The sequence below is a fragment of the Gopherus evgoodei genome, chromosome 2, assembly GCF_007399415.2.
Source record: "Gopherus evgoodei ecotype Sinaloan lineage chromosome 2, rGopEvg1_v1.p, whole genome shotgun sequence".
Taxonomy (NCBI): domain Eukaryota; kingdom Metazoa; phylum Chordata; order Testudines; family Testudinidae; genus Gopherus; species Gopherus evgoodei.
Genome location: NC_044323.1, coordinates 6,930,158 through 6,957,807, shown reverse-complemented (window position 1 = coordinate 6,957,807; position 27,650 = coordinate 6,930,158). Strand labels below are relative to the sequence as shown.

General features: G+C 44.5%; 1 protein-coding gene across 21 annotated transcripts in view; it reads right to left on the bottom strand.

Annotated features, from left to right (window-relative positions):
- Window positions 1-622: 622 nt before the first annotated feature.
- Window positions 623-27,650, bottom strand: part of OBSCN (obscurin, cytoskeletal calmodulin and titin-interacting RhoGEF) — a 305,008-nt gene continuing 277,980 nt past the window's right edge. For 20 of the 21 annotated variants that reach the window (XM_030549887.1, XM_030549889.1, XM_030549899.1 and 17 more), the window contains 11 exons: window positions 22,569-25,746; window positions 19,527-19,637; window positions 19,162-19,329; window positions 17,894-18,016; window positions 13,237-13,407; window positions 11,143-11,260; window positions 9,595-9,834; window positions 8,335-8,558; window positions 7,333-7,408; window positions 4,729-4,878; window positions 623-4,576 (listed from right to left, as the gene is read on the bottom strand). In XM_030549887.1, coding sequence (XP_030405747.1) covers window positions 4,399-4,576; window positions 4,729-4,878; window positions 7,333-7,408; window positions 8,335-8,558; window positions 9,595-9,834; window positions 11,143-11,260; window positions 13,237-13,407; window positions 17,894-18,016; window positions 19,162-19,329; window positions 19,527-19,637; window positions 22,569-25,746 — 4,737 coding nt within the window. In that variant the 3' untranslated portion in view covers window positions 623-4,398. The remainder of the gene's footprint in view (window positions 4,577-4,728; window positions 4,879-7,332; window positions 7,409-8,334; window positions 8,559-9,594; window positions 9,835-11,142; window positions 11,261-13,236; window positions 13,408-17,893; window positions 18,017-19,161; window positions 19,330-19,526; window positions 19,638-22,568; window positions 25,747-27,650) is intronic. The other variant, XM_030549891.1, reaches the window with a different exon arrangement.

Below are 27,650 nucleotides of genomic sequence, written 5' to 3'. Positions count from 1 at the left end.
AGCTACGGGTTTGGTGGGTAGCACAAATACATTTCAGATTGCTCATTAGCAAAGCCACTACTCGTTTTGGTGAGGAGGCTGTTGTGACACACTTGGTTATGGACTCAGGATATGGAGATCATGTCACCCATCCCACCTCCCTATCACTGGGGGATTGTTTCTCAGTGTACATAGTTTTAGCCACTAGATTGTCCTCAGGTCTATGGCTTCACTGCAGGCTCAGGAAAAGGAGCCAGGAAGGAGCACGAGTCCTTATTTCAAGCAAATGCTGTGACGTGAAAACGAGAAAAAACAATGGGGTCTGGGGCTGGAGTCCAAAGGCAATTGCATCCCGCAGTGGGGACTTGGTAGCACTTCTCTCTCTGGCAATGGAGAGACTAGTACGCTGCATTCAATCCTGGGCACCGCGGTACCTGAATGATGTTGATTCAATAGAAAGAATATGAAGAGGCGCAACCAAAATGATTTGGAGGCAGGAATCATCCCAAGGAAAGAACTAAGGATGCATCCAGCTAGGATGTGTTTGTGCTGTGCCTAGAACACAAGGGAGCTGAGTCTGACTGAGACAGCTGGAAGCTTCAGTAATATAATTATAGGAAAAGAATAACTGCAAAACATATGGTCTAACTTCTTTGTCAAAATAGTTTATTTAACAAAACAGCATTGAATGCACAAAAGACTTCTGACGTTCAAAACGCATGCAAATTAGAGAAGCAAACTCAGTTAATTTGAATTGCATGAGAAAGGGGATATAAGCCCAGGTCTTGATATTTGTTAACTCATATTAAAAATCGTACTCTTAAATGGGTTTTCCCTTCACAAATTGACCCCCCTCCACCTTAAAAATCAAACCAAAGCACTAGACTGTGCCAATCTAAAGCACATCTGATTGCTATGATATAAAGTTGGAGGGAAGACAGCATCCTGAAAACCTATGGGCCAGATTCTGATCTAAATAACACCAGTATCAATCCAAAGTAACTCTCTAGTGTCAATGGAACTCAGCTCAGAATTGGGCCCTACACTCTCTCCTACACTGGACTATGACGACAATGTAACTTTGAAATTCAAAGCTTCATAGTTTGTTGAATCTGTGTCTGCTCTCCCCAGTCTAAATAAATGGCCTCTAGTTTCAGTTACATTTCCTGTGCTTCTTGCTGTACTGGCATAATAAGGAACCTTAGTGCTATGCATTTTAGGATCTTACCAACGTGCATTAAATATGACTGGAAAGGCTGTCACCTCTATCACTCTTTCACAATCTTATGAAACGGTAGCACATTAGGAACTGATTTCCCTCTCCCATCCCCATTAATGCTTCTGGATACAAAACTATGAGCAAAACTTCGTTTGTAATGAAAGTCACAAAATGGTATTTAGTGCAATAAACTGACCACACCAGACCCAATAGATACATGAGTCGTTTCACATAAATGCAGAGATAATATTCACAAAAGAAATACAATGCTAAACTCATCAAATGTAAATGAAAATAATCCACAACAGTTTTTAGACATAATGGAAGACACTAAGCTCCAGGATGTTGCGCCCTATATTTAGAAATCAGACTGAAATACATTTTCCAGTAACACTGTTCCCAAATCTCCCAAATATATAAGAAGATCTACAAATGAACAGCCCAGACGCCCAAGCGGCAGAATGCCTTTAGACAAATTCTGTGCTTAATGAGGTCAAGGTCTTTGTTGCTTCATTCTTTGTGCCTTTGACTGCTGTACAGCTAGTACCTACAGGAGCCTAAGTTAAAGCAGGGGTTAATTACAGTGCACCTGCTGATGATTTTCTATTAACATCTTTCATAATGGAAGAGTTGGCATGGACTCAGCAGAACAGTGGTGTGTTCCACTTAGATGCACCTAGGACATTCAGCAGCACGGGGGTGTTCCACTTAGATACACCTAGAACATTCAGCAGCATGAGGGTGTTCCACCTAGATATACTCAATACATTCAGCAGCATAATAGACATGGTCTACCTAGAGACACCCAGCACATTCAGCAGCATAACAGGCACATACTAACTAGACACATCTGATACATTCAGAAGCACAGCAGGTGTGTTCTACCTAGCTACATCTAGCACATCAGGCAGCTCAGCAGGTGTGTTCTACCTAGATATACCAAGCACATTCAGCAGCTGTGCTCCTCTAGATATTCCCAGAATTCTCCGCAGCATAACAGGCACATTCTGCCTGGAAGTGTCTTGTACATTCAGAGGCAAGGCAGGTGCATTACACCCAGACATACCTGGAATAGCCAGCAGCAGGCAAGCACTGCTAACAAACTGTCTAGCATAAGTGATCTTTGCTGTGTAGAAGAATCATAATGGAAAACATTGTGCTACTTTGATTGCTTCAGTGAAAAGGCGTGTGTTGTGTGTGGCTGATTAAAAAGGCTATGGTAGGCATTAAGGAAAAATTACCCTAATGTCATCACTGCAGGTTCCTGGGTTTATTACACCTCCCCCGAGCGTCTGTGGAACTGGTGTCTGTCCAGGGGCAGAGTTGTTCCTGCGCAAGTCACCCAATGAGTGGGCATTTCCTCTGTACCCACAGACATAGAACAGTGCAGCCAACAAAGGTAGCATGCACAGGTCACTTTCAACAGCAAGCCGCGCAGAGCAGCGAGTTCATTGCATTGAATCACTCACTCAAGGACCAAAGTATGGCCTTTTGCAGCTTCAGAACAGTCTCTCCCAGGTGTGGACAAAAGTTTTCTTTTGGAGCGTGCTCATTTCAGTCCTTCCTGTGAGAGAATGTCTCACTCTAAAATCCTCACTGCCGAATCTCTCCCCACAGGGGCCACCTATCCTACAGAAGCCCATATCAATATATCAAGGCCGCGTACTGCAAAATCAGCATATAATTCCTAACAGCGTGTTTTACATTTTAAGACTGCAGATTCAGATAAAGCAAGTTAAGGTTGCTTTAAGTTACTAGGTGTCTGATATATTTGCCCTCTGATCATAAAGACCGGAGACTTTGATACTTTGATATCACCACAGTAAGTATCAATCCTTTGAGGATTTTAGTCAATGCTGCATACATCACAATGCACAGGGGCATGTGTAGACTCCTCAATGATACATGCTATACATTCTGCCACACTCTTAGTGCATAGCAGAAAAAATTGGCTTGTGTCTGAGACGGCACAATCTGGGCCATCCATAGGAGTAGCACACAAAGGGCTAATTTGGTCTTCCATTGAAAAAGCAAGACTCTATCAGTGCCTTTTCTCTGGCATGAGCAGGAAGATGGCCACAAATGGCTGTTCTTGTGTCTCCTGTCGTACAAGGTACATGCAAGACTGACTTCCATTGGACACAAACGTAGCATGGCTCCTTCTGGCCTGCTTACCTGGGACAGTTACTGTCTATGCACCATGAGCGTCCCAGTTACAGTCTTGTCTGCAGTAATGTGCAGATTGAGCATATAACGCTCCTGTACTGAGTGTGATTGTGCCTCCCTCTAGCGGCTGGCTTGGCAGCCTGCTACTTCCAGAGGAAAGATTTCTCTTTCAGTGTGAGTGGCAGAGGTCTGCGTTTTGTCTTGGGTTCGGTCCCCACGTATGACTGCGGTGGCCGTAGGTGAACACGGCCATGGTACGTTACACACTGGGTCCAGTCAGTGGTGCATGCTGATTGTGTCGGTCAACTCTAGCCCCAGCTACTATGGGACAGACACATCAGATGCCCTATTGGACAAATGTTATTTATAGCTCCAGTTACCTACAACTCTGTCTAGAAGACACACACACACACACACACACACACACACACACACACACACACACACACACACACACACACACATATTACATTTCATCTGATAGCCACACAATGGATTTTTTTTTAACAGTGAAGATGTATACACTCTGATTCCATCCTGGGGCACTATCATTCAACAGCCTCCTATGCCCCAGCCCCAGCTCAGTGCTATATTCCAAGGGAAATCTTGTACTGGCTCCGTATGGTTTTGAGAGACAGGCTGGAAGCCCTGTGTATCATGTGAGCACCAGGGATGAGAAGCTGAGGCTGCTGTTATTGCAGGGAGTAACGTCTGAAAGGCTCATGAAGTGGCTGGGGGTCTGGTATCTCTGTGCTGCTGCTGAAGCTTGTGGGAAGGTCACTGAGAGGTATTATGAGCTGTCTTGGAACTCAAAGGGAAGGATTTTCAAAGCCACCTAGCAATCCATTTCCCATTCACTCATGTCTAATGGCACCTGCTCACCCAAATCTCTCTCTAACGCTTCAGGGTCACTGGTTTACTGCAGCAGGTCTGTAACCAGAAATGACACTTAGGTAACAACCTCCCAGTGCAAACATTTGTCGGGGCATGTGGGGTGGGATGGGGGAATCTATTTCACTGTGTTCCCATCTATTTCACTGTGCAACCATCAGTCCATACTTTGAACACAGCAGGCTCCTTTTCTTCTCCCGTTCTGCTAGGAAACTCCTCAGCTTGGTGGTGGAGAACGTGACCACCACTTGCTGTCTGTCATCCAAACCCGTCTCCTGGAGCCATGGAAACTGAAAGCATTCCGATACCGATGGCCTCCCCCTAGGATAGGAAGAGAGCTAGAGCATCAACAAGACTCTGGATCAGATGGAGACGTGCAGTGAGAGGAAGGTAGGCAGCTAGCTAGCAAGAGAGAAGAGAGCAGTAACTGGGCCCTGAATAGTTTACATTCTGCAAAGCAAACATCCTCTTACCAGGGATTTGTGCTCAGTGTGCTCTGAAGAAATGCCACGGCACCCCCAGACAGACCCGCGTAGCATCTGGCAAGTTTCACCTTCCCTGTCTTGGCGATTCTCGGAAAGTCACAGGCCACCTCAGAACTGAGGGGGTAGTCGGCACTCAGCCTAACACACAAAAAAAAAGGAGGGCAAATCGACCCGTGATGGGAAAGGCCTCTTTGTAAATGAAATTTTCTGTTCCCAGTTCCTTTCTGAGCACTCCTGGGAAGTGCTGTGCTAGTGCAAGGAAGCAGACCACACCTGTGCTGAGAAGCATTGTATGGGAAGAGGAAATGGAAGAAGAGATGATTTATTTGAGGAAGAGTTTAGTTAGAACGCTTTGTTTGCCTTTTTACTTAGCCGTGGGGAGGGATCGACCTAAGATATGCAACTTCAGCTATGAGACTAGCATAGCTGAAGTTGACATATTTAGGTTGAATTACCGCGGCGTCTTCACGGCACTGGGTCGACTGCTGCCACTCCCCCATCGACTCTGCTTGTGCCTCTTACAGCGCTGGAGTACAGGAGTCGACGGGAGAGCACTCGGGGATCGATTTATCATGTCTAGTCTAGAGGCGATAAATCGACCCCTGATAGATGGATCATTACCCACCGATCTGGTGGACAGTGTAGACCTGCCCTTAGTGTAGTTTTAATGTGCTTGAGCTGGTTGAGATTTACTGGAGAGCTGAGCCATATATAAAAAGTGGGCATGGGTTGATTCTGTGTTGCAACGTGTCCCCTTGACTCCAATCCTACTGTGCAAAAGGCCTGTAAAGGCAGCCCATTGGCCCATCAGGGAGTACCCCTTTCACCTCAGACAGTGTAAAGCCAGCACAGACAGCTTTAAACCACTCTATTTTACAACCCTCAGTTCTGGGGGTGTGCCGGGGAGGAGGGATGCGGCTGGAATGCTCTGGCTATTCTGAGCTGATGCAGTAGGCCCTTAGTGCATCTCTGCTGGTGAATCGCCTCTGAAACCCTAGTGGATTTAAAGCTGCCTTCCACTGATGCAATCCACAGTTGTATAAATGCAGGACTGGAAGGGACCTCAACAGGTCATCTAATATAGCCCCTGAACTGAGGCACGACCAAGTATTATCTAGACCATCCCTGACAGGTGTTTGTCTAACCTGTTCTTAAAAACTTCCAATAATGGAAATTCCACAATGTTCCTAGGCAATTTGTTCCAGTGCTTAACCACCCTTACAGTTAGCAAGTTTTTCCTAATGTCCAACCTAAATCTCCTTTGCTGCAATTTACCCATTACTTCTTGTTCCAGCCTCAGTGGTTAAGGAGAATAATTTATCACTTTTCTTTTTATAGCATTGTGTCTTTTTACATACTTGAAGACAGTTATCATGTCCCCCCTCAGTTTTCTCTTCTCCAGACTAAACAAACACTTTTTTTTCAATCTTTTATAGACCATTCATCATTTTTGTTGCTCTCCTCTGGACTTTCTCCAATTTGTCCATATCCTTCCTGAAGTGTGGTGCCCAGAACTGGACACAATACTCCAGTTGAGGCCTTATCAGTGCTGAGTAAAGCAGAAGAATTACTTCTCACGTCGTGCTTACAACATTCCTGCTAAGACGTAGAATCATAGAAATGTAGGGCTGGAAAGGACCTTGAGAAGTCATCAGGTCCAGCCTTCTGCACTGAGGCAGAGCTAAGAAAACCTAGACCATCCCTGACAGATGTTTGTCCAACTTGTTTTTAAAAAACTTCCAAGATCTCCTGGTTAAGCCACTGTGGTATCTTACCATACTTCCTATCTCTCCTACACATCGGGGTAATTTGCTCTTGTGCCCTTAATAATGTCTCTTTAAAAAACTGCCAATTCTCCTGAACTCTTTTCCCTTATATTTGCTTCCCACAGGATCTTAACTATCAATTCTCTGAGTTTGCTAAAGTTTACCTTTTTGAAATACAATATCTTTAGTCTGCTGTTTTCCTTCCTACCATTCCCTAGAATCATGAGCTCTATCGTTTCATGATCACTTTCACCCAAGCTGCCTTCCAATTTCCAATTCTCAACCAGTTCCTCCCTGTTTGTCAGAATCAAATCCAGAACAGCCTCTGTCCTAGTAGCTTTCTTCACCTTGTGAAATAAACAGTTGTCTCCAATGCATTCCAAGAACTTGTTGGATAATCTGTGCTATTTTCCCAACAGATGTCTGAGTAGTTGAAGTCCCCCATCACCACCGAGTCCTGCGCTTTGGATGATTTTGTTAGTTGTTCAAAAAAGCCTCATCCACCTCTTCTTCCCTGGTTAGTTGGTCTATAGTAGACACCTACCATGATATCACCCTTGGTTTTTACCCCCTTTACCCTTATCCAGAGACTTTCAACAGGTTGCCTCCCTCTTCTATAGCAACCTCAGTGCAAATATACACATCTTTGATATACAAGGCAACTCCTACTCCCTTTTTCCCTGCCCGTCCTTCCTGAATAAGCTGTACCCTTCTATACCGATATTCCATTCAGGTGAATGATCCCAACACATTTCTGTGATGCCAATTGTGTCATCAATGTGACTATTCACTATTATTTCTAGTTCTCTGCAAGGGAACAACTTACATGATGAAAGCGGTGATGCCGACAGCCCAGATGTCAGTCTGCGGGAGGGCTCCTTGCTCTGACAGCAGTTCTGGAGCTGCAAAGGCACAGTGGCATGAGTGGAGTTTCCTTACAAGATGGAACCTTTATTTCAGCAGAAAAGCTGGGTGCTAGTTTTAATCTTTGCTATGCTCCCAAGTGATGAGGAAGAGGAGGTCTGTTACAGAGGACAGGTTGATGCATGACACCCTATGAACATCCTGAGTCATTTAAGAAGCCAAACAAATGGAGACCTATGAACGTATCTCTAAAAAGCGTTGTCTTTACTAGGTATATATTGTAAATCTAGTGCTGTGTTCGTTGCTTTTGCCCATGCAGTCACTGCACTGCATGCATTTTATGGGTATGACTCTCCTCTCACTTATGCTGGGTGTAAATCAGAAGTAACCCCATTAAAGTTAATAGTGATATTGGTGTAAATCAGAAAGGCCGGTGCCCACTGTATGTGGCATGTACACTGTGCACTCACTGGTTCTACCCCCTCCGTGCTCATTGTGCTTCACAAGGGTTGCCTCACATTTTAAATCAACCAACGTGAGATTTATGAGTTACCAATTCAATTCACTGAATTCAACGGATCAAGCAAGCTGGGAAGGCTGCTGTTTCCACTCTGGTCTACCCACTGCACTGGCCAAATGCAGGCCAGGGCTAGCACACAGGCAGGCTCAAAACCTTCTGAACTCCAGCATTATCCAGACCAGGAAATTCAGGGTGAATTCTGGACACTGCAAAAACATCCAGTTCTATAAACCTCCATTATAGCACAAGTGGGAACAATTTAAGAGAATACAGGCCGAATCCAATTTCCTGTTAGCTGGCGACCAACGGGAGCATCTGCCAGGCAATGAATGCGAGCCTCTACAAACACATCTGTAAAGTGTCGTTCTCACCATTGTCCCAGTCTGACCTTTCATCTAGCAGGGGCCCGAGGCCATGCTGACGTAGCACTGACACCGTACTCACCCATGGTTTCTACATAGTCAGTGCACCTATCCATAGTAATGACTCTGTCTGGCGTGTAGAACTGCGCATTCCCGAAGTCCAGGAGTTTAAGCAGGTTGGGTTCAGTAATGATCATGTTTTCAGACCTCAGATCCAAGTGCAGGATGTGGTGTGTGTGGAGGAACTCAACTGCACTGAGGATCTGCCATAGATAGTCTCTGACCTCCACCTCTGAATAGGATGTCCTGGTAAAGGAAACAGTAAACATCATAATTTTCCTTCCGGTGTATTTTAACGACCTAGTCCTGCTTCCACTGAAGTCAATAGGAAAATTCCCATTAAGTCCTAACGTGATCAGGAACAACAATACTCAGCACTTTTCATCAGCTTCAGATACTTCACAAATATTGGCAAAGAGTCTTGTGGCACCTTATAGACTAACAGATGTTTTGGAGCATGAGCTTTCGTGGGTGAATACCCACTTCATCGGACAAAGTGAGTATTCACCCACGAAAGCTCATGCTCCAAAATGTCTGTTAGTCTATAAGGTGCCACAGGACTCTTTGCTGCTTTTACAGATCCAGACTAACATGGCTATCCCTCTGATACTTCACAAATATTATTCATTAATCCTCACGAAGCTCCACTGGGGATAGGTACGTAAATATTATTGTGCCTGTGATGGAAACCTGAGGCTGAGAAATTAAGTGACTGGACTACTGAGGGAGTCAGTGGCAGAGTGGGATCAGAATGCAGCTCCTGTGCTTAGATCAGGGGCTCATAAGATGTCATCTGATCAGTTTTCAGCCATCAGGGAGAGGCTGAAGGAGAAATGGGAATAGGTGGAAAGGCTGCCTAAACCACACACAGTCCCCATGCCATCTATTGTACATTTACATCGTAAAGGTAGGATTTACGCTCGGCCAGAATGAGCAGCCTCTTTATGGTCACTCGAGAGCAGGGATTTAACAAGAGACTCTGGGAATCAAGGAAGCAAACAGATGCATTAAAATAAATGATGCCCTCCTCTCTGGTGGTAGAGGGAAAGAGACTGTGGTGCTCCACAGATACCGATTTGTGGCTGATTCACGGAAGCTGAAGATCCAAACAACTCTCAGGGGAGTACAGGAGATGTATCACAAGTATAGTCAGAGATAAGACTGGGGGAAAACATGGGTGGAAAAAGTTGCTCCACAATGAAGAGGTGGGCAAAAATCCACAGGACAGATGCCTCCCTCACTAAAGCAGCCTGAAACCAAGCAAGTACAGTGGGGTGCGCACCTTTCAGCCAAACAGTGGAGTAGCTCTGGCCCCACGCACAATTCCAGGATCAGCACCAGGTGCCGTGGGCTCACGTAGGCTCCTTGCAGCTGAACGATATTTGTGTGATGAAGCTTCCTCAGGATTTGATATTCCTGGAGCACAGCCTGCTTGTCTTCTTGCCAGTAGGGGATAATTTTGGCAGCCTGCGCCTTTCCGCTTAATTTTTCCCTGCACTGTCTGACGATGCTGAAACGCCCCCTAGAGCAACGAAAGTACAAGGGCAAGTTAAACTTTTCCTGTTCTTGGAACAAGGTAGCATGAGCCAAGTTCTGCCCTACCTTAGAATCAACAGCATCCTACTGCTTATTTTGCATCCAGACTCTGCAGTGAAAACCATGATCATTCTGGGCTGGTCGGAGAGATCGTAAATCTGCACCTCCTTAAAGTGAAAGCGTATGGCTACTTTTAACGGCAGCAGCAAATGCCTGACCTCTAATGCCTGTGAATAATACTCGCAATGCACAGGTGCAATGATGGGTGTGTTTACACCTGGAGCTGAGGGTGTGAGTCTCAGCTCATGGAGATGCACTCACACTATCTCTCATCGAGCTAGCATACTAAAAATAGTAGTGTCGCCAGAGTAGCACAAGCGGTGTTAGCATGGGCTAGCTCTGCGAGTACAAACCTGCCTGAACTCCCTGGGTACGTACTCAGCGTGGCAGGCCCAGGCTGCCGCTCATGGCTGCCCATGCTACCCTGGCTACACTACTATTCTAGTGTGTGAACTCGATGACAGCTAGCACGAATACATCTCAGTGAACTGGGACTCACCCCCGAGCTCACAAGCGTAAAGGGAGCCTAAGAAAGGATCCTTTACCAGCCCAGAGTACCGCTGGGCTGTACATGATTGGGCTTCTTAGCAAGAATCCAGTGTTTGGACCCCAAATTTGGATTCAGTGTCTTTTACCTTTTTGGACACTGGCTAATTCCCAGATGTGAAATTCCTTGGGGATGGGCTAGTGTTGGGGGCAGCCTCTACAAGATGATGGGGACTCTTGCCTGGAGTGAACCCTGACTGGACCCATCTTCTTCACCCTCCCACCTTTTGGAAAGCCCCTCTCCTCTGCCACAGTGTGGGGTACACTAAGGACAATGAAATTCTGGGGACCTATGGATTGATGTCCAGCTATTGGATCTGAAGTGCTATGAACCCCCTGTGTTCAACGGTAAGCTTTATCTACCTGGAAGGCGTGGGCTCTGCCCTGGTTGGTGAGTACGTGCATGGAGTTAGTGAGCGATCTACACATTTGAGCAGGGTCTGGCTCAGGATTCATTTAATGTTGGCAATATCAAGTCAGACAAGAGGAAGGCAGCCAAGCAATGCCTAGTCCTGAGCTACTGGAGATGTTTTCATTAAAACAAAGTGGTAAATGGGCAGATAACAGTTGGGTGGCCGGTAGGTTTATAAAAGTGACATTTCTGAGTTTTAGAGTCCAAACTGAAGCCGCATGCAGCATTTTCTCCTGAACATTTGAGTGTGTAACTGAGGGTTTCTGGCCTTTATACCTTTTGATCTCTGTTTGGAAGGCGTAGGTTTGCTGGGTTCGAAAAGGCTCTGCTGGTGCCACTCTTTCACTCTCACCCTCTGTAGCAACTGGAAACTTCTGCTTTGCAGATTGAAATGCTAGAGGGAAAGAGAGACATGCATGTAGAAGAGGAAAACAACAACTGGGTTCAGTTCAAATCCTTGCTTTTTCATCCCTGGGTATCTTCTTGTCAGTAGGGAGGAAGACAGGCAGCTACCATATTTCAGACTCCAGCAGGCACATTTGTGAAATGTCTCACACTAGAGTCACCAAATCACGTTCTAGTGCAGCAGTTCTCAAACTGTGGGTCAGGACCCCATTTTAATGGGGTCGCCAGGGCTGGCTTGGACTTGCTGGGGTCCAGGGCTGAAACTGAAGCCTGAGCCCCACCACCCTAGGCTGAAGCCTGAGGGTTTCAGCCCTGCATGTTGGGACTCAGGTTACAAGCCCCCTGCCTGGAGCTGAAGCTCTTGGGCTTCAGTTTTGTCCCCTACTCCACTGCCCGGATCAGTGGGGCTAGGGCGGGCTCAGGCTTCGGTCCCCACTCTTGGGCCATGTAGTAATTTTTATTGTCAGAAGGGGATCGTGGTGCAATGAAGTTTGAGAACCCCTGTTCTAGTGCAAAGAAACACCTTCAGGGTTGAACACAGGGCTACTGACACTGGAGCTGGAGGTATAATGTCCAGCTCGGGTGGACATTCACAGGTTAGCTCTGAACAAGCCAAATCAGCAGTGTAGCTGCCATGGCACAAGCCACCCTATGTACCTAGGTCTCTGACAGGACTGCACTCAGGGCAACTAGCTCGTCTTGCCACTCAAGCTCCAGCAGCTACACTTCTATGTTTAGTGCGGTAGCTCAATCAGAGCTAGCATGGGTACGTCTACCTGAGCTGGAAATTCCACCTCCAACCCCAGTGTAGACATGTCCCATTAAGAGTTTCCTCTGGTCTAGCCTATTACATAGACAGTCAGGTTAGAGGACCAGTGGATCTAATTAGAAGAACTTGTTGCTCTGTCTCACTGCAAATGGTGAGCAATTAGTCTATATTAGCCTACCCACTGGTTCTCAACCTGCCACCTGGTCACAGCCCTCAATGAAATGGCAAGACGTTGGCTGGGAACTGGTAACCTGCTTCTACTCCATGTTTCATTTCATCAGCTGAAGCAGATTTTCTTAAGTCACTTGCAATTGGTTCTTCCTGACTATTCCTCTGGAATAGGGAGCATCGTATGAACCATTATGGCACCTCCTTGGAAGCACTGTGTGTATTGGCATAAAGAAATGCAGAGCGTGGCTCAGGAGAGATTGTGAGATCACAGTATGAAAATGGCTGAGATTCCCTGGCCTAAGGCAAGCATACAGGGCGAAGATTGGTAAGTTACATTGACAAATTACACTGAGATGGGCAGGGCTATTTCTTTTGTGTAGTGGAATCCTTTCAACTGGCGGAAAGAGAAATGATATCCCAGAGGAACACTTTCAGCTGCTGGGAGAGTCCTTGTCATTTAATGGATTTCTTTAAAAATAAGCAACAATACAAACAAAGCATTAAACTATAGAGAAAAACTAAATTGGAATAAGTTTGACTTACTAAGCAGTGAAATAGCCCAAAATGAACAAAGAGAATTTTACAGACGCAAACACCAATTCACATCAATTAGCTACTGAGTTGTAACTTGTAGACAGCACCAGGGCCACAGCATTTCAATGGACTTTTCACCACTTCCATAGGTGTGCTATTAAGTCCACACTTCACACAACTGAAACACATTACTCTGATTCTGTTCCCTGGCAAGCACCTGAATTAAATGAGCACATCGAAAAGCCCATTAAGTGGTCTCTCCTGTACACGTAATCTACAGTTTCAACCCCAGGATGCCAAGACTAGGAGTTCTTACAACTCATCCCACTGTCAGCTAAGGGGACTATCTGTGAACAACAGCTCCTAGGATTCAAAACCCTAAAACACACTGGAGGCAATGGAGTTCCTCCAGATTGATGCTCCACTTACCCTGAAGTACACTCGAAGGAGGTGCGATAGTGTAGATGTTCTACCACCACCCAACAGTTTACCTGTTTGGTCTTTTTCACCAATCTTTACTTTGGCAGATGGGCTGCTGTATGGTCCCATTCCTGCTTTACTGATGCAGGCCGTCCGGAAGGAGTAAACCAAGCCCCTGGAGAGATTGCTGGCATAGTAGCAGCAATCAGCCATGTCAGTAACAAGGGTCTTCCATTCCCTGTCTTGGCCAAGCAAAGAGAAACACAGGTTAGCACTTGTTCTAGGGATTATCGGGTGTCTTTTGTGCCACCAATTACAGCTGTTCTCAGAGTACAGAAAATGGGTGGCATATTCAAACGAAGCAGCTTCATAGAAATGGGGCTGAAATTATAACCTTACTTTGCCTTGTCATGTTTGTAGAGACCTCATATTTTCACTTCTGAAGCCAAGTATTTTATATTAGAGCTATGCAACCAGGGCAGTCGCCTAGGGTGGCAGGATTTGGGGGGTGGCATTTTGCCATCCTCAGTGGAAATTTGGCATTGGGGGTCCTTCCACTCCGGGTCTTTGGCGTTGGGTCCCAGAGCGAATGAAGGACCCGCTGCTGAAGTGCCCCGAAGACATGGAGCGGAAGGACCCCCTGCCGCTGAATGTTCAGAGGAGGAGAGCTGCCGCCTAGGGCGGCAAAATCCCTGGTGCCACTCCTGCATGCAATGTTCACTGCAGGAGGTTGGCTGTGAATGCGTTTGTTCATGTAATTTCATACCTATCCTCCCTGAGTTCCACTTTGAGATTTGAGGTTCAAACATGAATCAAACATGAATCCCAAACTCAAACCAAAACCCTGCTCAAAAAACCGCTGTATTTTCACGATGAAAGCAAGCAAAACTGAAAACATTGCACAACTATAATTAAGAACTATAAATAAATCCCCAGAATAATTTAAACCTAGGCTGAAGCTCACTCAAGGTTTGTGAAGCTCAAATGACCTTTCAAGGACTCCAGTAGGAGTTTTAGATTTGCAATGGAATCCTGATGCAGGTGAGTCTCGTGTGATTCTGACTTTTGTTGAGAACATTTCACACAACTCTACTTTTTATTCATTCCAGTTTGCATACTGAAGTTACACATCGTGTTATATAGTATTGTTAAAAGCAGCAAAAGTCCTGTGGCACCTTATAGACTAACAGACATTTTGGAGCATGAGCTTTCGTGGGTGAATACCCACTTCGAAGAATGAATGTAGTGAAAATTTCCAGGGGCAGGTATATATATGCAAGCAAGCTAGAGATAATGAGGTTAGTTCAATCAAGGAGGATGAGGCCATGTTCTAGCAATTGAGGTGTGAAAACCAAGGGAGGAGAAACTGGTTTTGTAGTTGGCAAGCCATTCACAGTTGTAAGCAGAGTCAGGATAAGCTCTACCCTGACATCTGGTGGAAAGAATTTCAGAGAGTGTATGTGCATAGGCACGCCTACCCTATCCCAGACTGCTGAGCTGTGGGACTGCTTGGTGACAAATGACTCACCCTCAGTTGGGTGGTATTTGCTAGACAAGGGACATGGGTTCCCAACCCAGTGAATTGAAAGAGGCTGGGGACAGGTATCTGTGCCTGGTGGTGCAGTCTCCTTGTGGAGCCAGAAGCACCAGTTCCACCCCCTCCTCTCTCCACTGTGGAATGTCAGAGTTGATTTTTATTCCCTCAAGAATCTAAATACAGGTGACTGAGCTGAATTCACTTTGGGCTAAAGGTGCACTAGCACTGGGGCTCCCCCACTAAGAGCTGAGATCACTAAGAGTTGAAATCACTAAAGAGCTGAAATAACTGAGCTGAGAGCACTGAGTACTGTGCTAACTAGTGGGGGAGCCTGAAGATATACTGTGGAACAGAGCAGCTGGTGGAGTGGAGCAGTTGCGGGGACGGCTGGAGCGGATCATGGGACAGCTGGTGGCAGCAGAGCGGCTGGCAGAGCGGAGTAGCTGTGGGACGGGTGGAGCGGCCCACAGAGCGAGCAGAGCAGAGCCGAGCAGTTTGCAGAGCAGCTCATGGAGCAGAGCAGCTGGTGGAGCGGAGCAGTTCCTGAGGACGACTGGAGGAGCAGAGTGGAGCAGCTGGTAAAGCGGAGCAGTTCGTGAAGAAGGCAGAAGCAGAACCCACGGAGAGGCAGGGCAGTTGGCCCCGGACCACGTAAGGTGCCCCTTTCTATCCAGGCTTGGGGGAGGGACCTCTACAGATAAACTCTCGAACTCTGGGGTGGCATTGACCAGAGACTTTTGGGTTGTTGGACTTTGGGGTGATTGGACTTAAAACCCTAAGGGGAAAAAGGACAGTGCCAAACGTACTTGGAGGTGGGTTTTTGTTTATGGTTTGTGTTATAACCCGGTTTGTGGTGTTTCTCCAATGGGATGCCGCATTGATTCCTCCCTTTATTAAAAAGATTTTGCTACACTCAGACTCCGTGCTTGCGAGAGGGGAAGTATTGCCTCCTAGAGGCGCCCAGGGGAGTGTGGTATGTGAGTGTCCCAGGTCACTAGGTGGGGGCTTGAGCCGGTTATGCATTGTGTTACTGAAACGGAACCCCTGGATACTGAACCCGGCCCTTGTTGCTGCCAACTCAGAGAGGCAGAAGGGTTACACAGTCTTTGTTTAATCCTGAGCTGATGGTGTCAAATTTGCAGATGAACTGAAGTTCAGCAGTTTCTCTTTGAAGTCTGGTCGTGAAGTTTTTTTGCTGCAGGATTGCATTGTTTGCATTGCATAGTATTGTTGTGTCATCAGGGAAATGGATACACCACAGATCCAGGGTTAGGGAATGACAGGAACAGATTTATTCAGGTATAAACCCTCATAGAGGAACAACTCTCTACCTAGCTCATGGCTATCCAGAATGAACTACATATGCGGATACAGCCGTGGTTCTCAAACCTATATGACCGCACCCTGCTTCTTTGTGTAGTAGTTTACACACACACCCCGCCACACAAGTACATATACTGATAAAAAAATCAATATGAACCTCTCACCCAACATTAAAAACAGAAACATTGATTCAAACAGAGCCATTTAAGTATATAGCAATGTACTTTTGAAGTGAGATACTGCTTACTGGTATCACAGTTGTTACCAGTGCAATGGATTTGCCTATTTTTTGGAACATAGCAATTCCCATCCTGGGTTGGATGCTTGAAACAGCCCTCCAGAGATCCCCTTCTACCTTCAGTTAAATGGGCACACTGCATTGTAGCAAACAGATTAACGTACAGATGGCAATGATTGTGTAATGCTGTGCCAGCTTATCAGAAATCCATCAGAATGCACAGCACCATCTAGCGTCCAATACACAGTGCCATCCGAGGACCTGATATGATTCTGGATGAATTAGCTTTGCTACTTATTCATTGCTGTGGGCAAAATGTTTTTTCTCTCCAAAGGTTCTCATGCCCCCTTCTGCCCCCCAGAATACATTCCATGCCCTCAGGGAGACCCACCCCCCAGTTTGAAAACCTCTGATATCATACACAGATCTAGAGGGATGCATGTAGGAAAAATGGGCCCAACTACAGCTGGGTGAAATTTTTGGGACAAAACTTTTTTCTGACAAAAAATGCAGAATGGTTACATCTAAATGTTTCATGAATTTATGCTGATTTTACTGAACTGTTTCAACTGAAAAGAAGCTAAAAAAAATCAGAAAAGGTCACCTGTGAGTTTTGTTTAAAACAATTTTGTGTTTCAAAATTTTATTTTGACCATTTTAAAGCATTTTTAATTTTTAAAAAAGTTTAAAAATGGTCAAAATAAAATCATTTTATTTAATTAATGCCAAAACAACATTTGACCTGAAATTAAATTAAATTTATTTTACTCTACAATTCACCCAAAATTTCAAAAATCTTTGCTTTGGGTTGACGCCAAATGATCTTTTCTCCTTGATTTTTTAGAATTGCCAGGTAATCAAAAGTCTGTTAGTTGCATAGTTCTGGGCCCAATGTGGTTGTGACCTGTAGGTGCTACTGCAAGATAAATATTTAATATTATTGTTAATAATAGGAACTCAGAGAGGTCAGGCTCTAAAGGCTCTGATCCAAGGCCAGCTGAAGTAAATGGAAAGATTCCAGTGACTTCAGTGGGCTTTGCATCAGGGTCTGAATGAGTCAGGCAATCCAAAATAATATATGATTAGGACTGGTCTGCATGAGGGGAGCGGGGGAGGAATCTATCTAAATTATGCAACTTCAGCTACATGAATAACGTAACTGAAGTCCATGTACTTAGATCAACTTACCGTGGTGTCTTCACCACGGTGAGTCGACTGCTGCCACTCCCCTGTCGATTCTGCCTGCGCCTCTTGTGGCGCTGGAGTACAGGAGTCGACGGGAGTGCGCTCGGGGGTCAATTTATTGCATCTGGACTAGACGTGAAAAATCGATCCCTGCTGGATCGATCACTGCCCACAGATCCGGCTGGTTGTGAAGACATACCCTCTAGGTATTACTGTCTCTGAATCAAGGAGATTATCATTGCACAGCTCTTGTAAAGTCAATAGGATTCTAATGGGAAACTTTAAGTTCTTTGGCACATGGACTGTCTTTTTATTCTGTTTGTACAGCACCTAGTAAAATGAGGCCTTGATGCAGGACTGTGGCTCCTAGGCACTACGATATGACTACTGCTACATAATCATGATAACAATGATGAGATGGGGAGACTATCAAGTTCTGCTTTACCTTCGCTCTTGCACTGTACAGTATACGTAACCACGGTGTTAGATTCCACAGGTTTCCAGACCATTTGCACTCCATCCTCATACACCTCCACAATATCAGGGGCTGGGGGGCTAGCAAGAACTTCTGTGGGGGAGGCATGCAAAATTAGGGGTGTCAGAGACAATAGACAGACATGAAGGCTTAGACCCCTCTCCCTCTAACCGATGAGTAATTTTACAGTTGCAGATATTCTTCCATTCCAAATAGCTGATCCCTTTTGGAACGGTAAACTCTGTTTGCCTGATTTCAAACCTATCAAAAACTTGGAAGTTTGACTCAAACTAGAGGAGAGACTCTGAAAAAAGGAGCAGAGAGAATGAACTCAAGGCAAACTACAGCAAGCACGGCAGAAACAAACACAGAGAGACTCTGTATAAGGAGCAGAGATAGAGAAGAGAGAAAAATTCCATGGAAAATATAAACACAACTAGTCAGATGCTTGCTTGGTGTAAACTTCATCAACTTCAACAGACTTACATCATGGAAGAATCTGACTCAGTATAGACAATGAATACAAGTTATACATTGCACCACCCTAGTTCTGGGAGACAGGTGACTTTTTCTGTAGGTAAAAACATGTTTTGGCTGTTTTCTAAAACAGAATCATCCTTGAAAAACCCAGGAGTTTAAAAAGGTATGCAAATTTGAACTAGTTTTGTGAACATCAGTTTACTAGCCATCAAATTCTATAAGATCTGCCTAGCCTTACTTCTGAATGTCACTTGCTTTAGTTTTTATAATGATCTTGCTAAAAAACAACAACAGTATTTGTATTTCCAGCCTCTATGTTCCAAGGTCTTCCAATTTCAATCATCTAAATTAAGGTTTCTACACTATGGTCAACGCCATCAGCTTTCATCAAGGCACCTTGAAGCATCTGTACTATTTAGGGTGACCAGATGTCCCGATTTTATAGGGACAATCCCAGTTCTGGGGTCTTTTTCTTACATAGGCTCCTATTATCCCCCACCCCCATCTTGATTTTTCACATTTGCTGTCTGGTCACCCTAGTACTATTGGGGTGTTGAGGCTAAAGAACAAACTGAGAGGGATACATCCCCGTTGCTGCCTTCCTGTCTGGAACTATCTCTGTGAGTTCCCAGAAAGTAAAGTATCCCTTAGTAGAAGAAAATCTATAATCCAACATGGCTGCTAATTCTGGAGATAATCCTCGAGTGGGAGCTGTACAAACCAGACATCTACTTCCTTGAATTACTTCCTGCTCTTACCTGCCTTCCTTATGACACAAGAGGTGGATGCTGTACCCAGGGAGCTGCTGGCTGCACATGTGTAAATACCAAAATCCTCGGCCGTAACCACCAATATGGTTAAAAGCTGAAAGTTTTTGAGTGTGGCTGAGATCAGTATCCTACTGCTGCTGCGAATGGGCACCCCGTCTATAAGGCAGAAGGAAGAAGTCCTTTAATTCTATTGATATGGCTAAAAGTCCCTTCTTTTCCAGGGAGAAGACTCCCCTAAATCCATTCCCTTTAACCTTCTCCTGGAATTTAGATTCCCAATCATATTTATTGTGCTATAACTCTAGACCCTATTATTAAATTGTCCCAAGTCATCAAATGAGAGTTTACGTCACCTCTGAACCAGTCAACGTGCAGAGGGAAATTGGCAGACGTTTGGCAGGACAGAGTCACAGACTGCCCCAGGGCAACATCCTGATCCGTGAGCTCTTCTACAAAAGAAGGTGCTGAAAGAAAGAGGGAAAGCAGCATTTCAGACAGATTAAGACAACTACATATGTAAATCACAACAAGCAACATACCAGACAGCATCTTTAATCAGACTGGCTATCAAGGAGCTCCAGTGGGGAAAAAAACAAACATGTTTCACGCTCTTGTGCTTAGTATGCCGTCCTCCTCTTTTTAGGCCCCAATGACCACACAGTAATGCGGCAGATCAAAAAAAAGGTCCTGCACACCATCCAGTCTCTTTTCACTGTGTGCTGGCCCAGACCCTGGGAAGGGACGTTACATTATCAGCAAGCTGCCTAGAGAAGACCCAATAACTTCAGAAGGTAACACAAATATATTAGCAATATGCAGAATACTTTTCCTTTAGTAAGTGTAACACTTGTAATCAGTTCAACAGCTCTTCAGAAGTACATTATTGCTTTGATAGGACAGTGATGGGTGCTCTAGAAATTAGCTGATGATAGATAGACAGACAGACAGACCGATAGATAAGGAATTCCTCTCTTTATCCTGTCAGCAGCTATACCATACGCAGCAATTGTGAAAGTTTCCTCCCTATAGCCTTGCCAAACGTCTCAGGAGACAATTAACGTTAGCCTTCTAGCTGAACTAGAGGACAAGCTAAAAGAGCCAAGAGGGGCTACTGAAGGTCTGAATGTTCATGAAGTCCAATGAAGGAACTAGAAACTCCTATGACTGTGCTTATTTAAGTCCTGAATTTACCCCTACCCAGCTTGGAGGAACGTTCTGAGTGGCACCTGACTACCACCTTGCCACTTCCAAAATACTGTGCGATTTAAAAGCTCCTAAACAATTCACAGATGAAAAGGCACATCAGGTCCCTCTGAATCACTTCTTTAGAAACATAACTTTTGTGGCATTTATGGTATCCTTGTCCTGTAGCCACAACCAAACAAACCTTCCATCGGTTTCAATGGCAGTCTTGCCTGAGTAAGGAAAACTGGATTTGGGCCTAGATTTGTAGACATATATTCTGCAAAAGGATATTTAACATTAAATGCCATTTTGTTCTGAAAAGTGTTCATCTAAAAAAGCTCTGGAAATCATGGCAGTTATTTTTTCCACCAAAAACAATGGTTTTGCATTTCAGGTCAAGACCTTTACTTAAAGCATCTGAAAGCCCTGCAAGGTGATGGAGTTGTGGCAAAGATGGAACAAAGAGAACTCCTGGAATTCCTGCTAGCGTGTGTAAATTACCAAGGTTTTCCTCTACACAATTCTTAGGAATCATGCAAGCTACATCCCTCTCAGCTTCTCAGATACTAGCCTGGTGCAATTATATTCCTCTGTGATATTTCATAATAAAACTAACTGCTAACTCATGCCATAAAGGTACCTTTCTCCTTTGTTTTGAGGCTTGATAATTTCATAGATTCTAAGGCCAAAACAGACCATTGTGATCATTTGATCTGACCTCCAGTGTAACACAGGCCATAAGAACTTCCCCAAAATAATTAATAGAGCAAATCTTTTAGAAAACATCCAGTTTTGATTTTAAAAGTTTAGCGATTGAGAATCCACCATGATCCTTTGTGTGTTGTTCCAATGGTTAATTACTCCCAATTTTAAAAATGTATGTTTTATCTCCACTCTGAATTTGTCTAGCTTCAACTTCCAGACATTGAATCACATTCTCTCTCTCTCTCTCTCTCTGCTAGACTGAAGAGCCCATTTATTAAATATTTGCTCCCCATGTAGGTACTTATAGACTATGATGAAGCCACCCCTTAACCTTCTCTTTGTTAAGCTAAATAGATTGAGTTCCTTGAGTCTATCACTATAAGGAATGTTTGCTAATCCTTTAAGCATCCTTATGGCTCTTCTCTGAACCCTCTCCAATTTATGAACATGCTGCTTGAATTGCGGGTACCAGAACTGGACACAGTATTCCAGCAGCAGTCGCACCAGTGCCAAACAGAGATAAAATAACCTCTCTATTCCTACTCAAGATTTCCCTGTCTCTGCATCCCAGGATGGCATTAGCTCTTTTAGCCACAGAGCTGAACTGGGAGCTCATGTTCTCTGAATGAAGGGAATGGATGGATGGATCAATGAAGTCCTGATTTTCTGTTTTAATATCCTGCAGCCCCATTTAGAGACTTTCTTTCTCTTTTTATACTCACTTCCCTCCTTCTCAATGCCTGTTTCAAAGAATTTAATGGTAGAAGCCAGCCTACTAAATTAATGACATTTTAATTGCAGCATATAATTACAGTCTATTATCTGTGGTTCATGTGATTAGTTTAGCAGTAAAAATGCCATGGGGTTCTTAGTAATGAATTGTCAGTTAATACCAAAAGTCATGGCAAGTTTAATAAAAGGTCCTGGGGCTAGGATGATATTAAACTGTATTTGGGCAGATGACCTGTGTCAGAAAGACACATTATTTGGCACAACCTAGGTGCCGGAAAATCGAGAGTATAGACAGATTCTAGTCTCCAGATTCTGGTTTCATTGATATAGGTATAAATCTGGAGTAATTCCGCTGACTTCAGTGTAGTCACTCCACATTTACATCAACATCACTAAGTTCAGAATTGTGCCCCATGTTTTACATTCAGGGCTAGGAGACAATACTAAATATTATACTGAAATAAAACACTTAGCCACAGAGGATGGAGGGAACTCCACTAGACAGTACAGCTGGATCCTATTGCTGTTGATGTCCCTGGGTATTTTGCCACTGGGATCAGGATATGGAGGATTACTCGTTTAGGTAAGTGGAGCGGCTGATGCTATTTCATGCTTAAACCTAGCTTTTAAATTGCATCTGCACTTGATTATTGCACACAAGTCAAATGTATAAACTGATGAATATAAGACGTGTGGAGGGAAAAGAGGAGAGAGAAGGGGTAACAGAGCCCAATTATTCTTAGGCCCATTTACACCCGCTGTGAGATTTTTACCTTCCCTTTGCTCCGGTTCAGGGGCTGGCTTTCCTTTTAGGATTCTTGAAATATGGGCAACAGAAGCTTTTACTTTCTTCTTCAGAGTCTGCTCTACAGACTGCTCCATTGAGTGTGATCTGCCATAGGGTTTAAAGAGTCCTGATCTGCTGTGTGTGGAGCTTCTCTGCTTACCACCTGAGTCCTTTTGGAAGCCATACATTGGCTGGGATTCAATTGTCACATGGCCCTCAGCTCCTTTCCCCATTGGTGGCTCGGAACCTTTCGCCAGCCTTTGAAGGGGTTGCCTTACATCTTCGGAAATGTTCAGTAGGTTTTGTCTGTTTTCCCCTGTCGTGGCATCTTGTGAGTTATCTGCAGGGGATTTAATGTCCTCTCTAATGCACAGTCTTTTATACTGATGCAAATGTTCTTTAGTTGCAGGAGGTAATTTTACCTTTTCACTGAAGGGCATAAATCTTTTACTGGTTGGTTTGGGTGGCGGCTTCTTGACGTTCATAAATTCAAATGGAAAATATACAATGTCGTAGAGATCTGACAGGTTCAAATATGCAGGCTCTACCTCAGATATATCAAATTTTGAAGTCCCACTGCTAGTGCTAGGCATCTCTTCTGAGAGGTCTTTAATCTTCACTAGGGAAACTTCAGGGTGTTTGTCAGGTTCCTTGCAATCAGAGCTATGACTAGATCTTTTTCCAGAACCTGAATTATCAGACGGGGATATGCTTGCTTTGCTGGAACTAGTGCTTTTGATTGCTAAATCCTCTAGATGTTCACATTCATGAGAAGCCACCTTTTCCTCCTCAGTGACTATACTCAACTTATCTTCCGCTGCAGGAATTGGTGCAGCTGATTCTGCAGGATCAGCCCGGTAAATGCCCTCATCTCTTTTACTGTGTGACACAAAATGAGTGGGATGTCCGGCGGCTGCGTGGTCAGCTGGACCTTGGTAGAACATCTCCTTTGGAGGGGAGAAGTGCTTTTCACATCCCTCTTGAGTAGAAACGGACTTTGCCAAAACATTCATATCTTCAGACAGACAAACCATCTCTTCAACCAAATCTTCCAGGACAGCAGACTCTGCCTTGCTGTAAACAGAAGGCTTCTTATGTGAATGTTTCTGGCTTTCACCCTCACCAAGTGAAACAGAGGAAGTCTCTAGAATAGCTAGGTTTTCACTCTCTGAGTCCGCAGATTTCACCTCACTGCAAACTGAAGGCTCCTGAGGTGACTGTTCCTGGCTGTCACTCTCATAGACTGGAAGCGAGGCAGTTTCAAGTTGTGGAATTGTGAGAATAAATAGGCTTTCGCCTTGGAGAACAGCAGACTCCACTTTAATGTAAACAGAAGGCACCTGACAGGAATGTTCCTGCCTTTCATGGTCACAGTCTGAAACTGGGGCACTTTCTGGTGGTGGTGTTAGACTCATTGGATGTTTGCCCTCCAGAACAGTGGAGGCTGTGCCCAAGTAATCAGAAAGCTTCTGATGTAAGCATCCCTGGGTTTCACCCTGGCAGACTGAAAGTGGAGCAGTTTCTGGTTGTGGAGCTGTTAAAATACTTGGGCTTTCACCCTTACAAGCTGAAATTTGGGCAGTCTCTAGGATAATTGGACTTTTACCCTGTAGATCAGCAGACCCTGTAGCACTGTGAACAGAAGGTTTTGGCTGCTGATGTGCATGTTCTCTTCTTTCACTCTTCTGGGCTGATATTGGGGCTCTCTCTGATTCGGGAACAATCAAAACGGAGCTTTCACCCTGTAGAAGTGTAAACTCTGCACCACTAGGCTTCGGCGTCAGCTTTAAATGCTCCTCACTTTCACATGTGTGAGCCAACACTGGGGCTGTGTCCGGGTGCTGAGCAGTTAGAATCAGGCTTTCACCTTCCAGACCAGATGGCTCCACATCAATGTCAATGGAAAGTTTTGTCTTTTGATGTAAATGCCCCTCACTTTCACCTTGGTGGGCTGACTCTGGGATCTTCTGTGGTTGAGCAGCTAGACCCTGGCATCCTTCATCACCACACTGTGCAGAAGGGACTGGCTGTTCTTCTGAACTATCTTTCCTTGAGTCCTCCTCCATCGAATGCTTCTCAGGCCAAACCTTGCCAGAGTCAGTAGATATTCCATGCTGGTGAACTAGTCCCGCATAACTCCCCTGTGAAGTTAGATCACAGTCTTCTTCCAGAATGTCTTGCTCCTTGGCTAAACTTATGGCTCTTAGTCTGTAATCATCCAATGAACGGCTTCTGCTTGACACCTGGAAGGTGTGACGTGACGGTTTCCTAGCAGCATCAAAGGAAGCCGATTTCATCAGAGGGCCTGTCACACCTTCTCTGCTTTTTCCATATACTTCATCACCAGACATTCCTTCTTCTTCTTCCTCCTCCTCTTCTTTCAATTCAAACTGTTCTAGAAGGGGTTCCCGTAGACCACTCAAGGGTATCTTTAAATACCCTGATTTCCTGAAGGCCCTTCTTGTTCTGTCAAGGTGACTTCTGTAGTCTCTGCCTAGTGAGACAGGTAGACGTGTAGGAGCCTCGGACGCTTGGCTGTAGAATGTGCTTTTAATGACACTCTCTCTGGGGACACACAAAGGTGGTTTCTCCATTGCATCTCCAGCCTTTACGATTCTGTCTTTGTCAGGTAATAATGTGCCTGTTTTTTCTTTTGGCAGTGCCAAATCCAATGTATCTAAGGTGGCTGCCTTCGCCAATGAAGGCTGCTCTGCATCACTCTCTTGGGACTGATTTGCTCTTTCATCTTTGAGTTCTGAGCTGACAGCCTCTGCTTTCTGAGCAAAGTCACCTGCCATTAGTATTTTGCTTTCTGTAGGTGACTTATCACCCAGCTCACTTTTCACTAAAGCATACTTCCGTCTCGTGGGTTTTACTGGAGGCACCAAGACCTTGGAATGTTTCTCTTCTGATGCATAACTTGGAGGTTCTTGATAACTCGGTGCACCAAACACAGACAAGTGCAGTTCTGGTGTGGAGCCAAAGTGCCTTCTCCTGGGGAAGGATGCATTCTCATTGTCTGAGGAGGAGCCAGTAGTAGTGGAAGAACTACTTTCTTCAACCAGGTGTCGGGAGATGCCCAGCGATGTGTTTTTGTGAGTTCTCTGTAGGATTTCTGGAATGGATCTCATTACCAGTATAGATTTATAGCACATGAGAGAACGCTGAAAAAGGAAAAAAAATATATAACATAACCAAAAAGCAACGTCGTGATGAGAGTTGTGCAAACATGCACAGCAAGAATTACACTATATATCCTCAGAAACATAACACACATAAGAGCTGCACAGCACATTGGCATGATTTCTTTCTATACAATATGTTTTGACAGATTCAGTCTGGGCTGAACTCTCCTCTCATTCACTGACTTGAGTGGAGGTATTGCTAACTTACACCCGTATGGGTGGAGAAGCAGGCTGCTGGTTGATATTTTCAAAGCAGTGCAGGGGATTTAGCCATAGGTCCCTTATTTCTATTGTTTCACTGAGTTTCTTAATTAAACATATTAGGCCAGAGCCTTAGGTGAAGTAAAATGGTGTAACTCCACTGTAATCAGTAGAGCTCCACTGACGTATATCAGCAGAGACGCCGGATCCCCGTGTGCTCCATTATGTTATTATGTACTTCATTGTTTCTTTGGGAACACTTTTGTTTCTGTATTGCTATTGATTGTAGGCCTTAAACTGAATAAAACATTTAAATACATGTAAATTCCCGTATTCCACATGCATTATATAACACAAAGGGGCATGGGGAATGGCCCAAAGTTCAAAGACCGATTATCAGAGGTTTCCGCTAACAATAATAAGCACCCACATAGTACTTTTCATCTACAAGGTGCTTTACACATAGCAGCTAATGAGCTTATCACAACATACCCTGGAGATAGGCAGCGTTATTCAATTTCTGCAAAAGGAATACGTGAGGCTAGGAGGTAAAGAACTTGCTCCTACTGGCAGAATGCCTCAGACTCAGAGAGGAGATCAGCAATCAGACGTTCCTGAGTCCCAACCCCATCCTCACATCAATCTTCAGAATGTGGGTTCTAGCCCACTAAAGCTTATGCCCAAATACTTTTGTTTGGCCTGGTCCACACTACGCAGTTAAATCGATTTAACGCTGTACCCGTCCACACTACAACACACTTTAAATCGATTTTAAGGGCTCTTAAAATCAATTTCTGTACTCCTCCCCAACGAGAGGAGTAACGCTAAAATCGATATTACTATATCGATTTAGGGTTAGTGTGGACGGAAATCGAAGTTATTGGCCTCATCATTTTACAGTAGCTACCCACAGTGCACTGCTCCAGAAATCGATGCTAGCCTCGGACCATGGACGCACACCACCGAATTAATGTGCCCTAGTGTGGACACATAAAATCGATTTTATAATATCAGTTTTATAAAACCGGTTTTAGTTATTTCGATTTTATGCTGTAGTGTAGACGTAGCCTTATGGTTGGTCCACACTACACAGTTAAATCGATTTAAACAGCGTTAAATCGATTTAACTCTGTACCCATCCACACTACAAGGCACTTTAAATCGATTTTAAGGGCTCTTATAATCGATTTCTGTACTCCTCCCCAACGAGAGGAGTAACCCTAAAATCAATATTACTATATCGATTTAGGGTTAGTGTGGACGGAAATCGAAGTTATTGGTCTCATTCCTTTAATGTAGCTACCCAGAGTGCACCGCTCCGGAAATCGATGGTAGCCTAGGACCATGGACGCACACCACCGAATGTGCCCTAGTGTGGATGCATAAAATCGATTTTATAATATCGGTTTTATAAAACCGGTTTTAGTAATTTCGATTTTATGCTGTAGTGTAGACGTGGCCTCAGTCTCTAAGGACTCCTTGTTTTTTTTTGCTGATACAGACTCTGAAACCTGTCACTAAAATACAGGTATCCAAATTGTTGAGGTAAAATCCTGGCTTCAATGAAATCAGTGGCAAAACTCCCATCGATGTTCGTATGGGGATTTCACTCTTGGTCTTTGGTATAATGTAATTAATAATAAGAGGAGATATACTGATCTCCTAGAACTGGAAGAGACCTT